The 18091-nt window shown below is 36.9% G+C and overlaps 1 protein-coding gene across 7 annotated transcripts in view; it reads left to right on the top strand.

Moving 5' to 3' along the window:
• The window catches only part of ash1 (histone-lysine N-methyltransferase ash1), a 1128611-nt gene that overhangs the window by 1025237 nt on the left and 85283 nt on the right, over positions 1-18091 (top strand). For all 7 annotated transcript variants that reach the window (XM_090378882.1, XM_090378880.1, XM_090378881.1 and 4 more), the window contains one exon: positions 11302-11374. In XM_090378882.1, coding sequence (XP_090235008.1) covers positions 11302-11374 — 73 coding nt within the window. The remainder of the gene's footprint in view (positions 1-11301; positions 11375-18091) is intronic.

Here is an 18091-nt window from a genome sequence, read left to right as displayed (position 1 = left end):
TGAAGCAACGACAACAGCCATTATTTTACCCCAGACATTATAACTAGAAGCCTGGCAGACAGGGGGGGGGAATGGAAAGGGAAGAAGAAGTGGGCTAATGTAGATCAATATTCCTGAGCCATTCAATCATCAGTCTCTGAATGCAGTAAACACTGACTACCTGTTCAATTATCTACCTGCCATTTCTCATCACTATGCAGAATAATGGCCTCCATAATAGGATTTATGCAGGTCCTAGAGTTAATAACGGAACTTGCAAGAGCTATGGGGGACCTCTAACCATGAGAGACGTCGTGCATTATGAGCCACATCCAATATTTCAATGTTCGTCTGTGGGTTAAGATTTTGGTGTCACTCAACATGATAATGTCCACAATAGCAGATCTGCTAAAATCAGCCCCGCAAATAGCTTCCTTCATGTTTGGAAACACAATCACATAGCCTGCACTCAGTTTCATCACTGTAATCTACCCCACAATCTGGAAAAACAATACGGTACACCACCATTGAACAATATGACAATGGAAGCATTGATTTCATCATAGGCATAACTGATTGCAATCTTCTACCAGGAATTTGTACACAGCCAAGGTTATCATATTTGTACAGATATGATAACCTCGTAAAATCCTGGCATGACAAGTAGATACACCCAGATAGGAGGGAATATATGCAGTGGCAATACGTGAATTGTTGTGCCTAGGACGGGAACAACTTTGTCAAATTGAATTCGTATTCAATCCAGAACATGAGGGGGTAGTCACATTTGGACAAATCTGACCTGAATTCTAGAAAACTCAGCCTCCCTGTTGGTGATGTCAGTATGTGACCAAGCTCAGTGGAACATAGTATTGCCATACTATACAAGTGTCTGGTGGGGGGGAAGGCATGGACCAATTTATAGTTAGTAAGTTGACCCCCGACACACCAGTTTCTTATATACCGAGGTAACCAACTGGCCACCCCTCCTGCAGCAAACTAAGATATCCAAAAGCATTGCCCGCCTCCATTTCCATATCTTGACTTGGCGCATTATAGCCTTAGATGCTAATGCACCATAAAACCCCAAAACAAACAAACCATTTCCATAGTAAAAGAAATGTACATCAACAGAGAATTGAGAGATTGGAGCAGCAGCAACTTACCGCTGCTCCAATGTCATCATTCCCGGACCCCCGGGAATGATGACAAAAATATCACCACATATCTGTACAGAGCCTGATGGGAACAGGTAAATCTGCAAAACACCTGGTGATATTTGCAATAGGTACACTAACTGAGATGCCCATTCAATTGCCCTTGGCAAAATTTTCAATCACTGCGTACAGCTGTCAAAAAAGTTATCCACTATTTAAAATCATATATTAAATAACATAATAAAAAATACAGTCTATTCCAGTTATTTGGGACACATCAGGACTGGTGCGTTTTGGCTCGATTAAGCTGCTGCCCCAATTATGCGAAGTTTCACGTAAATAGTTAAAAATACAGCTTTACGATTGATTCTGTACGATCAAATCACATTATGATGGACTCACCATAGAAAAGTACCGTTCACTATACCACAGAGTAGTAAGATATTATTACTCTATGCACTATACGATATGTAGTACGCGCTGTTGTTGTGATCACGGTTGTGAAATGAATTTTAATTCTATTAAACAGTGATTCTAATAAGCGAAATTAGGAGGAATATTATCCACAGGCTATAAAAGTAAAGATATAAAACACAGATTTACACTTTATTACCTTACCAATTAAAAAATTAAATTATATGTGAAAATCAGAAGAATATTTTCCACAGGTTAACAAAATAAAAATAAATTTACGCTTACGTGTATAGCTTAATTAATACGTACTGTAATATGTACATTACTAACTAGTTGATATTTCTGTTCACTAACGTTTGTGGGTGGGGGTTAAAATTTAAAACAGTAAAAAAGATAAGCAATCAATAACAAAACACGGCACACACAAATTGCAAGTAACACGATAAGCGCAAGTGAGAATGGAGTAACAAGTTATGAAGCTTAAAAAAATAGGAATGAGGAGAAGATTATGAAAATTTATTTTTTTTTATATGATTGAAGATTTCATGGAAGCGTAAACACATTTCACCATAATAACCCACAGAATTCCAGCTGTCGGTGTTATTGCAAATTCCATAAGATCGAGTTTACTATCCATTTATAATAGATTGCAGTAACAGAAAAGCCCAATAAATGGGACTGCTAATTGTTTTCATTGTTTTTTGGTGACCTCCAGAAATCCGACTGAACCACGTAATATGGTCGGAGACAATCATAGGGTAATCTCTAGTGCTGCGGCCTCCTGCTTCAGTGCATAGCACACGCTTCTTGATTAGACCGGGGTTTGAGCCCGTGAGTACCAATTACGGAGGATGCGGAGAAGTCAGGGAATGACCACTGCATATCCCCAGAACAATGTAGCCTTAGTTGCTAATGCTCCTTAAAACCAAATAGCAAACAAGAAACAAACAAACATTGCCCCAAGTAAACAGCTGCCCCAATTAACCAGTGGCACAAATAACTGTAATCCACTGTATTATTAAAAATAATGAATGTTTTAAATAAAACTACGTATTTCTGGTGTGATTTCCATAGATGTTTACTTTTTAAAACCAGTTAAGTTTAGTTAAGAGTTACTCTGAGAATAAAGTAATGTGCTAACTTATTTCATGAAAAGTGGCTAAAGTAATTTAAAGTTTTTTTTTTTTTAAATCATATGCCAACACCTCTGAAATAAAATATTTTATTGCTTTTATAACATACATAGTTATTTAAAATATTTATTAAGTTTCAATAACAATTGAATTTCAAAATCTGCATCAGGTAATTTTCCTCATCTGTGTTGAAATAACTAATGAACGTTTAGTGTAGATACACAATATTTTGTTTGCAGTGAACTCGAAAGTAGTTGAAATGACATCGATTTAATTTTATCTCATATTGTAACTACTTTCACAACAAGTTGCCATACCTCAAATAAGTATCGCTTCACTAATAGGGAAGACTATTGTTATTTATTCTTGGCAGATACCACCACCCAGGTGGCACAGTTTCAAGTCTTATTGCCTATCATCACTGAGCGGGTAGGTACCCTGGTGTTGCAACCATAATAATCCAGGTGCAAAGTATTTCCATAATATGAGAGATCCTAATGGTGTGCATAAGTATATACTAAAGTAAATATGTGCTTAAAGCATAGGACAACAAATTAGAAATTCACTAATGAACTTTCAGTGTAGATGCACAATATTTTATTCATAGGGACCTCGAAAGTAGTGAAAATGGCATCGATTTAGTTGTATATCATATTGTGACTAACTTCACAATGAGTTGCTATAGCATTCATTAGTGAATTTTCTTATTCGTAGTCCTATGCTTTACACACACATTTACTTACAAATAACGTACCCTGCAGCACTAAACATTCTTCCTACATGAGCCAGCAATGTAAGTCCTGTATTGTACCTAAGATGGCCAGATAGTGATGGCCACAATGGGACAAAATGAGTTTAATGCTGAAAATTTAAGACTATTTTTTGAAAAAAGGGCCAATGAAGTCACCATGTTTAGACAGTATGCGAGCAAATGTGGTTTGATATATTGTAAAAAAATAGTATATTTGGAGAATAATTAAGCAATATTGTAATAAAATAAATTAACAGCCAAAAGCTTCATTCAGTTATACATTGAACTTCCCTCTCTTCTAATCATATTTTTAACAATGAAAATGTTTATTGTAACATAAACATTACTTTTGTAACATAAAGTCATTAACAATTTCTGCATCTAGATGGTTTTGTCCATCTAACCAATGAACATTGACAGGATGAAGTAGCATTCTAAACACACACACTTTAATTAATGCGTTATGTTAAAACTATATGTCAGGAAAATAAATTTCCCAAAAAAATATAAATAAGTTTTAGTCTATTTTATAGTAATTATAAATTACAAAATCTTTTAAATTATAGATATTCTTCAAATTTAATTTGAGAACTCAATACCAGTGTGACAGAACTGAGGTGTAGCCTGACACATTAAAAGAATATTTCTGAAAATATTCTTTTAATGTGTCCATTGTGCTGGAATGGCCAGTAACACTAGTCAGCACATAAAATGTTACGAAAATGAAAATACCCAATATTGACTGATTTTATGCTGTTGAACACAAAAATCACATTAAAATTTGTTGATTGGCTCTTGTTTTTGAATTACATTTTGGGTCTCATATTAGCAAATTACTCTAAATTATCAACTACAGCTCTCAGTGAAATGCATCACACACTGCAGTTTCAGTACCACCTCACTTTATCACATGATCAGCACTGTCGCCTCGCTTTGCATCACATCATAAGTTGTTGTCACCTCAAATGTGTCTTCAACTCTTTTGCAGTAATCCTCGAATATGGCCAGGTACTGGGTGATTTGTTCTCTGTGAGATTCCTACTTTTTGTGCAGTATTTGCGGCATGTAAGAATAATATGTCTTGTAATTGAGTGAATAGTCCAGATGACTTCTGTTACGTATGTGGAGAAGTCACGTTAGCTTCAAGAAAGAGTCCCTTAACTCACCATAAAAAGTGTACTTCTTGTACTTTGAGTGTCAAAATTCAACGTGTGGGTGAATCAAAAGGGACTTCTTACCCCTTCTGCAATGCTCATGATATGGTGGGAGCCAACAAATCATGTCACAGAATGTTACTTCTGTGTGGTGCCTTTTATTGGAAAAGGGACAGTGACATACCCAAACATACTATCTGCAATTCATCCCATGCCTCATGATGAAGTATTGACTATTCTTGAACCACCCAACTGTTTTTCTCTGTACACTGTTATATATCTGAAGACACGATGAACATCAACTTGATATTCACGAAGAAGTACAACCGCCATCTACATCAAGAGATCCACCATTTTGTCCAAACCTTTATCCTTCTGAACCACATAAATTTACCGAAAGTGAGCTTAATGACCTCATTACGGATCTTGAGGCTCCAATAGTGGAATCTTCTAGTCATCTCGAAATAAAGACTATGATAAATTCTGTGAAACAGAAGGTGAACTCACTGTTTGTGAGGATGTTGATGGTCTAATGGTAGCAATGAACATGAGGCACATTCCTGAAGAATGGAGGCTATTTATAGACACTTCTAAGATTAGAAGCTTTGTGTTATTACACAAAGTTTTGCTTCCACCACCACATCAAACTGCAGCTCATGAAAAATTTTGTGAAGACTTTGGAAGTATATGAATGGTCCTGCATTCATATACTTGCAAAAGAAATTCCCAATAATTAGTACAAAAAAGATTATGGCAAACTCTTTCATTGGTCCACAAATAAGGAAACTTTTCAAAGACAAACAGTTCAAATGTGTCTTTATTGATAGCGAAAAATCAGCATGAAAAGCTTTTTGAAATGTTTCAACTGGTTTTCTAGGAATTCTTAAAGCTGGGCCAACTACGGGCAGCTTGTGAAAGATCTCATTACTTCTTACAAAAAACTGGGGTGCAACATGTAATTGAAGATCCATTTCTTGCACTCATACATGGATTTCTTCCCACTAAACTGTGGTGTGGTCAATGATGCACATGGTGAGAGCTTCCATCAAGACATCGCAGCAATGGAACGAAGATACAAAAGCAAATGGAGTGCTGCCGTGTTACCCGATTATTGTTGGATGGTGAAAAGGGATGCTTCCAAAGCTGAATACAGGTGAAAGACACAAAGATCCCATGTTTGATACAGGTATGTTCGCAGCTATACCTTACTGCCATATAAATAAAAAATGCCTTGTGTAAAAAACTACTTTTTTCAAAAACAAGAACCAATCTGCCATTTTAAGCACTATTTACGTGTTTAGCACCCCAAATCTATAAAGTAAACTTACTTTCATGCCCATAAGATATGACCCAAAATTGCTTGTTCAATGTGATTTTTCATTTTCTTTGTATTTCAAGAGAAGACCTTATCTGCTCTTGAAATACAAAGTTTAGACAATAGCAGTGATCATCGACATAAAGGGGTAGAATTTTTTTCAGCCTGGTCTGTACTTGTTAACAGGAGAGACTGCTTCTAAGGGGATGGGATACACTTAAATAGAAAGGGTGCAAGAATGTTTGCTGATGCTATCGAGGCAGTGTTAGGTGGGTCGGAAAACTGCTAGATTGGGGGGATACAAGGACTAATAGATTAACAGTAGCCACTGGCAGAGGTGAAAGTGATTCTTGCACTGCTTCTATTGGAATGAGCAGCAGCCTGAAAAATAAGATGCAGGATATTTCAGAGACTGCTGGGAATCATTGGGGTACAAGTAAACACATGGGTTGTGTTAGGGTAGCTAAGAAAAAGAACAGGTGCATGTATACTTGCATGTACACCAATGCTAGGAGATTAGTAAATAAATTTGATGAATTTGAGGTATTGCTCAAAACATCAAAGGCAGATATTGTTGGGATATCAGAGACGTGGTGTCACACAGATATAAGGAATGCAGAACTGGAATTTGGGGAGTACGTCTACAGAAAGGATAGACAGGATAGGAAGGGAGGAGGGGTTATGCTATTAGTTAAGAAATACATAAAATCCAAGGAAGTGAAGCCAGTCGACATCGCTGGACAGTGCAGTGTCGAGTCAGTTTGGTGTGACATAAGCATTGGGAGATCAAAATTGAGAGTAGGAGTGTGCTATAGGCCTAATGACTCTGATGAGTATAATAAGAAACTGTACAGGGAAATAGAATGGGCCAGTAAATCAGAGAGTCTTATAATGGGGGATTTTAATTTCCCAGATATTGACTGGAATTTGGGGGCTGGTCACACACACTAACAAAGCTTTTGCAGATTTATTGGATGATTGTTTTCTACATCAGCATGTTCGGGAGGCAACTAGAGGGAGTAATACTCTTGATTTGATTATCAGTAGTGATTCTTCATGCATTAAGAATCTGCAGATAAATGAACCACTAGGTGGCAGTGATCACAGTGTGCTGAAGTGGGATTTACTCAAAGAGGTAACTACCATTAGGGGTAAAGGGAAGGGTTATTGCTTTCGTAAAGGCAACTACGATGGTCTGAGACAGTATTTAAATTCTATACAGTGGGAACAACTGATGATGTTACCAACAGCAAATTCAAAATGGGAAGCATTCAAAGAACTTATCTTGGAAGCTACTAGGCTTTACATACCAACTAAGAAATATTGTTCAAGGTTTAGGCCTAAATGGATGTCAGATGAACTAATGAGACATATGGCAGAGAAGAAAAATGCATGGGATACATACAAATTAACACGTGACACAGAAGCCTATGATAGATACAAGTTGATCTGTAACCAAGTTACAAAGGAGGTTAGGCAGGCGAAGGCAGATTACGAAAAATCTTTGACTAGGGATGCAAAGAAAAACAGCAAAGAGTTCTTTACTTATGTAAACTCTAGAAGGAAGGGGATGAATCAGATTGGTCCACTTGATATCGGTGGGTCAACTGTTTGTGATCCTGCTCAGGTAGCTAACAAACTAAATGAATATTTTGCATCGACATTCACACATGAGGAGTTATTCAGCGAGGGGAATGCCAGAGGTGTAATCAACTCTGGCAGCAAGCTAGAGAATCTTGTAATAACTGAGAGTAAAGTGGAGGAGAAATTGTTGAAGATAAACACAAGAAAGGTACCTGGGGTGGATGGGATCTATCCAGTTATATTAAAGGAGGCAACAAAGGAAGTAAGCAAACCCTTAGCCATAATTAAATCAAATCAAATTATTAAATCAAAAAGTGTTGATTTAATGTAATTTTTCACCAAGCCATTCAAAAAATCCCCCATAATTGTGTGTATCGATAGAGGGGGCTACTTTATATACAGATATCAAATGGATTTCTAACGGAAACTGTCTAACAAGATTTGTATTGATATGATACATAATTTTAAGAAAACGAAGGAGAGACAGAATTAGCAAAGAGAAAAACAACATATACTATATGGCTTGATTTTTTCATAAACTTAATGAAGTATCACTTCAACTTCAAGAGAAATTAATTTCAGTGCTAGACCATAAACGCCTATTAAAAGCCTTCACTGAAAAACTGGAAATATTTGAAAGCAATATGTGAATAAAATACCTTTCAGATGAACTTAATCTGTCTTTTAATAATGTTGCAAATACACTTCCAATTTCCTGTGCTCCTTGGGACTTTACTTCACCTTCATGCGATTAATCCCTACATCAATGGAATAAATCTACATTGCATAAAGAAAATTTCTTACAACTGTATCATGCATTAGTGGATCACTTCCCCAACTTCGTCGTAGTGCATACGGACGGACAAAGAATGAAGCCCACGTTGGAATTACCGCAGTTTTTCCGAACATCACATTGGCCTATGAATTGCCATATGATTTCCGTGTATTTTCTGCCGACTAATGGCTATTCAGATTGCACTGAAGCATATAGAGTCCTCCGATATTGAAAATAATATAATTTTTACAGACTCTTTAAGTGCACTTCAAACCCTGAAAAACCCCGTGAATGTGATATTCATCCGCCCTATCATAAAGGAAGTAACTCTTCTTTGCATACTTTATTCGACCTTGGGAAAAGCATACCCCTGTCCTGGGTCCCTGGACATATCGGAATTCCAGGAAATGAATTAGCTGACAATGCTGCAAAATCGGCCATATTACCACCCAATGACAATTGGAAAGTACCATATCAAGACTACAAATCAATAATCCAGAGAAAATGCATGTACCAGTGGCAATTATCATGGAATAATCAATATAGCAATAAACTTCAGAGTATCAAGCCAAAACTTGAGCAATGGCTTTCAAGCTTCAACTTAATTCAACAACAGGAGGTAATATTAGTATGCCTGCAGATAGCTCTCACAAATATCACTCATAGTTATGTATTAAGAGGGGAGATCTCCCCCCCGAGTGTCATCACTGCAATGCAGTGCTTTCAGTAAACCATATCCTTGTTGAAAATATACAATGGAACACCAGAATCTTTTCACTCCAGCCACAACAGAAGACCGTCTTACACTTATTTCACTTTTAGACAATAAAGCGAATGTCTCAAACATTTTTACCTTTCTAAAAATTATTAATGTATACCACCTCCTTTAACTTGTTAAAAAACTAATTTGCTGGTAGTATTTTTTACAATTATATCTCTATCTGACAGGAAATAAAATTAATACTTACCATATGTATGGCGTACTATGGCCATAGTTGCCGATGCACCTAATAAATCCCTAAACCATCAACAACAACAGCAACCCATCTGACTGAGCCATATACACTCAGTCAGATTTTAAGTGACAATGACCTTGTGTCAGCAGTTTTTAAATTTTTAAAAGTGATTAATATATATACACTTATATGAAATATTCAATTTATTTTTACTGATATACTGGTTTTTATTTTTTGATATGTATATATGAACTTCTGACGAGGTAACCTGATTAAAGATTACCAAACTACTCATCTCTCCGAATTTTAAAATCTGTCATGGTGCAATATAACCTTGTCGTTTTTGTGCCATAAAAAAAACCAAAAACTAACCAACCAACTGCAAGGTTGCTGCCATCTTAAAAATTTACTGTATCCAAATGTTGGTAGCACTGACCACACACACACATGCCAGTGTGTGTGTGTGTGTGTGTGTGTGTGTGTGTGTGTGTGTGTGTGTGTGTGTGTGTGTGTGTGTGTGTTGTCAGTGCTACCAACAGACTTCAGTAGTAATCTCACACAAAATTATCATCAGCTTTGCATAATAGCATATTATATTGGTTTTGTGGTTTTCATTTGAATGACCTTTGTATTATGGGAAAGTTGTTATACTTAAGTCAGCTAGATGAAAATTGATGTTAGTTAGTCCAGGAATTACTGAAAGGATAATATTTTAATTATATTAATTATACATTATAATAATAATTTTAAATTTAATTTTCATTATATTTTAATTACGGAATAAAAAATATCTCTCATGTAATGTGAAAATTTCATTCAATGTATGAAGACTCATATGAAATATGGCAATAAAGTTCCTGGACTGGTGCGGTCATGTTCAATGAGTTTAGCATTCTGTGTCACAATTTTGCAATGAAGAAAAGAACGAATATCAAATTTTGCTTTAAACTGGGAAAATCTGCAAAGAAATGTATGTAAGAAATGCTAAAACCTTTCTGGTGATGAAACTTTTAAGTCATACCAGTGTGTTTGAATGGTATAAGCAGTTCATAGTTCACAGTGACCCAAGAAGTTGGGGAAATTGTAGCAAGAGATAATCATTTGACCCTCAGAATAGAATGATGGCTGATGAGTTGGATATGAATAAGGAGACAATTTGCAGATTCAGAGAAAAGAAAGGTCTGTGCAAATTTTGTGCTGTGCAGCCTCACAGATGAGCAGAAGCAATAGAGAGTGTCAACATGCAAAAAACTTCATCCAGACTTGTCAAAACAATCCAGATTTCCTCCTGTATTGTCAGTGGAGATGAGTGTTGGGTGTTTCAGTATGACCCAGAGACAAAGCATCAGAGCATGCAGTTAACTTTAAAATTATCGCCAAGGTTCAAAAAGTTTTGTTTACAGGTATCAAGGATCAAAACAACGTTGATCATGTTTTTCGACAAACAGGATATGGTTTACAAGGAATTTGTACCTAAAGGGAAGAGAGTCAATGCTGACTCCACAGGTGCTTCAATAGTCTTTGACGTACTAAAGGTACGTCAAAGTGAAAACTGCCCTCAAAAGGATGAGATTTCAGTGCATTTAATCAGGTGGTGATCACTTTGAATAAAAATAAAATCATTTTTGAGCTCCTTCACTTTTGTTCTTTTTATTGCACCAGTCCAGGAACTTTACTGCCACACCTTGCATGTCCAATGAATATGCTAATTCATTGGACATGCAAATGCTTAAGGTTAAGATTTAATGTTAGATTTAATTAGGCAAGGTTTTTTATCCTTTTTATTCCCTTAAACAGTGACAGTGAAACACAACTCAGTGTACTTGTCAGTATTGAGGCTTGTATTAATTGCTGAAGAGAAAAAGTAGGTTATAAAGAATTTTTATGGATTTCTTGAAGGTTTTTACTGGTAGTGACAGTAAAGACATTTTTATTTCACCTGAATAAACGATTTTTTATTAGAATTTTGTTTATCTTTAGTCTTTATCATAACCCCTTTGAATATGCTCATAACGTCTTTAGATTGTAACAGTTTGTGTGCGTGCATGCATAATACGTTCATTTATGTGTTATTTTATTTTAGGTATCCAGCTTGTACCAAAAGTTATGCTTTTGATTTGTTTAATCAAAGAATAACACCAAAGAGGACATTTTTGGTAAGTATTAAAAAGTCCAATTAGATGTTTGAACTGTTTTTAATCCTTTCTGAAGATAGTTTCTGAAAGTGTTTAGGAAAACTCACTTAACAAGGAAAATCTTCCTTGTTTAGTGAGTTTTCTACTAGGGGTCTGGATTTGGGAGTGAGTTTCTTCATGAAATTTTGAATTTGTATAACCGAAAATTCATATGCTTTGAAATATTAATTTGTTCCAATTTTGACTTGGCTGCCCTAAATTATTGTGAAGTTATTGTCAAAAATTAAATCAGAATCGAATTTAAAAACAAAAAAGTGGGAAGAATTGTAGAAAAGTTTTTTAAAAAATTTATAAGAAAACTTGTTGTTACTTCTTTTTTGATGTTATACTATGTTCTAAATTTTTTCAATTTCATAAACTTATCAGAATTCCAGAGAATTTCAGATTTTGTAAGCTAAAATTGAACAACAGTGACACTGACAGTGCGGCCCTGGGTGCCAAGTGTTTCCATGGCCAAGCGATTTTCTGAGCTCTATAAAGCTATTCAAAGCATTCTCCTTTAAAGGAATCACTCTTCTCTTTTAAGCTTCTCTTAAGTTCTTTAAAAAGTAGACTTCATCTTACAAGTTGTAAGTTAAGTCAAGAAATAAAAAACACCTTTCCTTTTATTTTTATTAGAGTTACTAACCTAACAACCTCTTGGCCACTCATGGCATTACTCCTGCCTCCCCATGGCGGGGCCGGTAACCTGAGTGGGAAAACCAACCCTCAGAGCCAAAAGGAGTACAAAATAGACAAAGAAATCTTTCCTCCACTTGATCAGTTGAGATCACCTACTGATAAAGACCAACCCAATCATGACTCCTATCAAAATAAAAGACAAAAATCAGATCTATGTCAACAAGATCACCCAGCCTTTCTCCTTATTCATTCTCTATCAGATTTTCCTGTGAGCAAATTATCCCCATTTCTAATCCAGAAATGCTGCAGGATCACTGAAGATGGTAAAGCAATTACAGTCTAGAGATCTGCTGGTAGAAACAATAAAGCCAAAACACTCAGAAATATTATTGAAACTGACCATATTTGGTGGAATTCCCGTGAAAATAAATCTCCCTGCCACTCTGAAATACATACAAAGGAGTTATAGCAGAGTGGGACCTCATTAACATCTTAGAGGATGAAATTGTGCAAGAATTGACAGATCAAAGAGTAATACACACAAAAAGAATATTAATACAGAAATATGGAGAATTAAAGCCAAGACGGAACATAATACTGACCTTTAGTACTCCAAACTTACCAACAATGGTTAAAGCGGGGTATCTGAATTGTTGTATACATCCATATATATCGAATCCCAGCAGGTGTTATAAGTGCCAGAAATATAGACACTCCCAGGTAGCATGCTGTGGCTCAACAGAACACACTCAAGCTGATTGTATTGTAACCTCCTTCACCTGTCCCAATTGCAAAGGTAATCCAGCATATTCAAAAAATTGTGAAATGTGGAAAGTGGGGAAAGAAATACAAAACAGAAAACAAAGTAATGTAATCAGGAAGCCAAAAATCATATTATACAGTTTATGCCAAAACGCACATATGCACAAGCAACCCCAACAGTCATTCTATTGCTACTCAAACTGACATTACAGTCCCTCCAAACATTTATTTTGCAGATTGGGCTAGGTCCGTGCTTAATGCTAAGCCGCAGCCTGCCAAACACAAACGAATAAGGAATTAATACTCCAATTTCAGTTCAGCCCAACATGCCTGAAACTACAAAAAAAGAAGACAAAATAGTACCAACAGATCATGTTGACAACAAAACTAACCCAGAAGAAACTATATTAGAACTTCACGCAGAAGAACACATGGATACAGAGCAACCGGTTTCCCCCAAAAAAGACAGAAATAAAACAGATTGTTACAAACTGCTCCAAAAAAAACAGACAGATCAAAACATAACTCCTAAAACCAAGTAATGCAGCACATACTTCAATGTAACTGCAGAGGCATACGAGCCAATACTGGTGATGTGTATGACCTGATAAATAAGTACAATCCAGTGAGTGTTTGTCTGCAAGAAACTAATTTAACGCCACAGGTAACTCTCTCAATTAGAAACTTCACAATGTACAGAAAGGACAGGAATACTGCAAAATCCGTGCATGGTACTAGTTAACCCTAAAATCCCAGCTCAACATTCTCTCTCTACAGACTGACTTAGAAGCTGCTGCTGTGCGTATTGTGCTTGGAATAACACTAACTCTTGTTTCAATATACTTCCCACCAAATAGACTTTTCCTGCTAAAAGAACTATAAGATCGTATAGCACAATTGCCAGCACCTTTCGTCTTTTTGGAGATTTCAATGGACATCACCCATTGTGGGGGTTTTCATGCATGGATAAAAGAGGACATCTGATTGAAACATTACTGAATCAACAGCAGTTAACCTTACTAAATACTGCCCATCACACTTATGTCCATCTACCCACAGGATCCACTTCAGCAGTTGATCTGTCAATCTGTTCTCCCATATTGTTCCCCAGTATGAAGTGGTCAATCTTATATGATCCACACAACAGCGATCATTTTCCAATTATATGTAAAAAACCAACAAAACAATCCCACTGTCCAAATTACAGAGTAAAATGGAAATTCAAAAAAGCAAATTGGACAAAATATTCAGTCTGTGTTTATTTTGATGATCAATTTATTAAATCACAACCAATAGACGATGTCACCGAGCACATTACCACAAAATTCTGGCAGCAGCTTCTGAGGCAATTCCTCAATCCTCTGCAAACCAAAAAAGACATGCAAAACACTGGTGGAATGAGGTCTGTAACAGTGCAAAACAAGAAAAAAATAAAGCTTGGAACCTATTTCGTAGGTTTCCAACAACAGCCAACCTCACTTTATATAAAAAACAAAAGGCAAGAGCACACAACAAATCAGAAGACAAGCCAAAAAATAATCCTGGACAAGATTTGCCAGTACCATCATGAAGGACACCAGCAATTGGCTAATATGGAAGAAAATCCAACAATTAAATAATAAGTGCATTCCCTTTTCTGCTCCAATCTTGATTAAGAATTGACGCGAACTGTCTTCCCCAAGAGAAATAGGCAAATTCCTTGGAGAGACTTTCAGTCAAATATCATCAGCATCTGCATACGACAATTCTTTCCTGAAAATCAAAACCTCTGCAGAAAAATATAAATTAAATTTCAACACCACCCAGTTCCTTCCTTATAATCAGCCATTCATCCTAGCTGAACTCCAAGAAGCTCTGAACAGAACAGCAAACAGTGCAGCAGGACTGGACGGAATCTACTGTATAATGCTTAAACATCTAAATAATACAGCTTTAAACTTATTACTAGTTCTCTACAACCGGATATTTCTTGAATGTGTTTATCCTTCCTTATGGCATCATTCTTTAATTCTTGCTTTTCCAAAACCAGGAAAGGATCAATAACTTCTACAAAACTACCGACCAATTTCCCTAACCAGCTGTTTAAGTAAAACACTAGAAAAAATTATACGTAGGAGATTAAAATGGATCCTAGAAAGCAAAATGCTGCTAAATATCAACCAATATGGTTTCCGACAAAACAGATCCTGCTTGGACCTTATAGTAAGAGCTGACACTAACATTTGCAATGCATATGTTAAAAATTAACATCTAGTAATGGTGAATCTAGATATTGAAAAGGCATTCAATATCACATGGAAGTGTGGCATTCTTCGAGAGCTCTGTGCTCTAGGAGACACATACCTCAATTCATCCAGAACTTTCTTAAGTGTAGAACCTTTCAGGTTCGTCACCAGAATGTACTTTCACAATATTTTATTCAAGCAGGGGTGCCCCGAGGTACACTCTTTGCAATTAGGCTAAACATGATTCACAGAATATTCCCAAAACTGTAGAAATATATATGTATGCCGACTATCTTGCTATATCATGCCATTCACCAACCATTAACAGCATAGAGAAACAGTTACAACTTTCCATAAATAAGTTAGAGACATGGACTGTACAAAATGGTTATTGCCTGTCAGAGAAAAAGACAATTGCAGTCCTTTCTGTAAAAAGCGAAGATTACATCCAGAACCTGAACTTAAATCAATATCTGCTTTTTAGGTTTAATATTAGATACTAAACTCAATTTTGCTATGCACATAACTTATCTCAGAACTCTGCTTGAAAAAACTCAATATACTCAGAGCCATCTCTGCCATGGCATTGGGTGCACATAGATGCTCCCCTGCATTTCTATCGTTCGCTCATCAGGTCATGTCTAGATTATGGTTCAATGGTCTACAACTCAGCTAGGAAAATTGTACTTACAAGACTGAATACCATACAGCACAGTGTTCTTTGCACTGCTCTTGGGGCTTTTCAAACATCTGCGCGACAAAGTCTCTATATAGAGGCAAACGAACCACCACTCAAACTCAGAAGGAAAATGTTACTCCTCACCTATGCAGCCAGGCTTAAAAGGCTTCCAGATTATCTGAATCAACTGCTACTTTTCAATCCTGAAAGGATAACATTCTATAATAATAAATCCACTGAAAATAGACCAACTGGTATTACACTACAACAGTTGATGCATTGCTGGAATGTTCATTTTGAAAATACGCTGAAAAAACCAAAATACCTGATCTGCCTTGGTCCTCAAACCCACCTTACTGTGACACCTGTTTCCAACAATGGGAAAAAGTCCCTGAAAAACTGTTACATCAAACAACTGCACAAAGGAGGAGAGAACTGAGGAGGGCAGTTGCCCTCTGAATCACAGCCTTTTAAAATGCACTGCTTGCTTGATGTTTGTGGAGCAATCGGGTACGGGACATGATATTGCCATGGGGGGATGTTTTTGTGTGTGCACGATGTAAGGAGTGTAAGGAAATCAGGCAACAACTCAGCGTTGTTATGGGCCTATATGAGAGCTTGAAAGACAGGGTGAATGCCCTCGAAGGATCTAAATTGAGGGGCCCATCAACCTCTCGGCTGCCCACATCAATGCCAGAGCTTGCACTTGGTCATCACACAACACAGCGGCAACCCCCAAGACAGAATGCACTGGTCCCACAGGAACTAGTAGTTGTTGGTGACTCTATTGTCAGAGAAATGGGGAACATGGTATGTAAAAAGGATAGGTGGAACAGGACCAGGGTATGTCTGCCAGGGGCAAAGGTTGATGACGTTGTAGAGCGGATATCATCTTTTAAGGGCACGAAAGGTGATATAGTTGTACACATTGGCACTAATGATATTAAGAGTAGGAGATCGGCGGAATTACTTAACAAGTACAGGTGAAAAAAAAGCCGTGAATTACGGTTGAATTTGAAAGTGTCTGAAATTCTGCCCAGACATGATAGGAAGGAGTATATGATGAGAGCTTTGTCGATCAATTCGGCCTTGGAAAGATTGTGCAAGGGTCAAGCGATAGAATTTATTTCAGCCTGGTCTATACTTGTTAATAGGAGAGACAGCTTCCACAGGGATGGGATACACTTAAATAGAAAGGGTGCAAGAATATTTGCTGATGCTATCGAGGCAGTGTTAGGTGGGTCGGAAAACTGCTAGCTTGGGGGAGATACAAGCACTAATAGATTAACAGTGGCCACTGGGAGAGATGAAAGTGATTCTTGCACTGCATCTATTGGAATGAGCAGCATCCTGGAAAACTAGATGCAGGGTATTTCTGAGACTGCTGGGAGTCATTGCGCTACAAGTAAACACATGGGTTGTGTTAGGATAGCTAAGAATAGGAATAGGTGCATGTATACTTGAGTATACACCAATGCTAGGAGTTTGATAAGTAATTTTGATGAATTTGAGGTATTGCTCAAAACATCAAAGGCAGATATTGTTGGGATATCAGAGATGTGATGTCATACAGATATTAGGATAGCAGAACTGGAATTTGGGGAGTACAATGTGTACAGAAAGGATAGACACGATAGGAAGGGAGGAGGGGTTATGCTATTAGTTAAGAAACACATAAAGTCCAAGGAAGTGAAGCCAGTCGACATCGCTGGACAGTGCAGTGTCGAGTCAGTTTGGTGTGACATAAGCATTGGGAGATCAAAATTGAGTGTAGGAATGTGCTATAGCCCTAATGACTCTGATGAGTATAATAAGAAACTGTACAGGGAAATAGAGTCGGCCAGTAAATCAAAGTCTTATAATGGGCGATTTTAATTTTCCAGATATTGACTGGAATTTGTGGGTTTGTCACCCACACACTAGAAAGGCTTTTGTGGATTTATTGGATGATTGTTTTCTACATCAGCATGTTCAGGAGGCAACAAGAGGGAGTAATACTCCTGATCAGATTATCAGTAGTGATTCTTCATGCATTAAGAATCTGCAGATAAAGGAACCACTAGGTGGCAGTGATCACAGTGTGCTGAAGTGGGATTTACTCAAAGAGGTAACTACCATCAGGGGTAAAGGGAAGGGTTTTTGCTTTCGTAAAGGCGACTACGATGGTCTGAGACAGTATTTAAATTCTATGCAGTGGGACCAACTGATGATGTTACCAACAGCAAATTCAAAATGGGAAGCATTCAAAGAACTTATCTTGGAAGCTACTTGGCTTTACATACCAACTAAGAAATATTGTTCAAGGTTTAGGCCTAAATGGATGTCAGATGAACTAATGAGACATATGGCAGAGAAGAAAAATGCATGGGATACATATAAATTTATGGGTGA

The sequence above is a fragment of the Mastigoproctus giganteus genome, chromosome 8, assembly GCF_048544385.1.
Source record: "Mastigoproctus giganteus isolate SK-2022 chromosome 8, ASM4854438v1, whole genome shotgun sequence".
Taxonomy (NCBI): domain Eukaryota; kingdom Metazoa; phylum Arthropoda; class Arachnida; order Uropygi; family Thelyphonidae; genus Mastigoproctus; species Mastigoproctus giganteus.
This window is presented reverse-complemented; position numbering and strand designations above follow the sequence as displayed.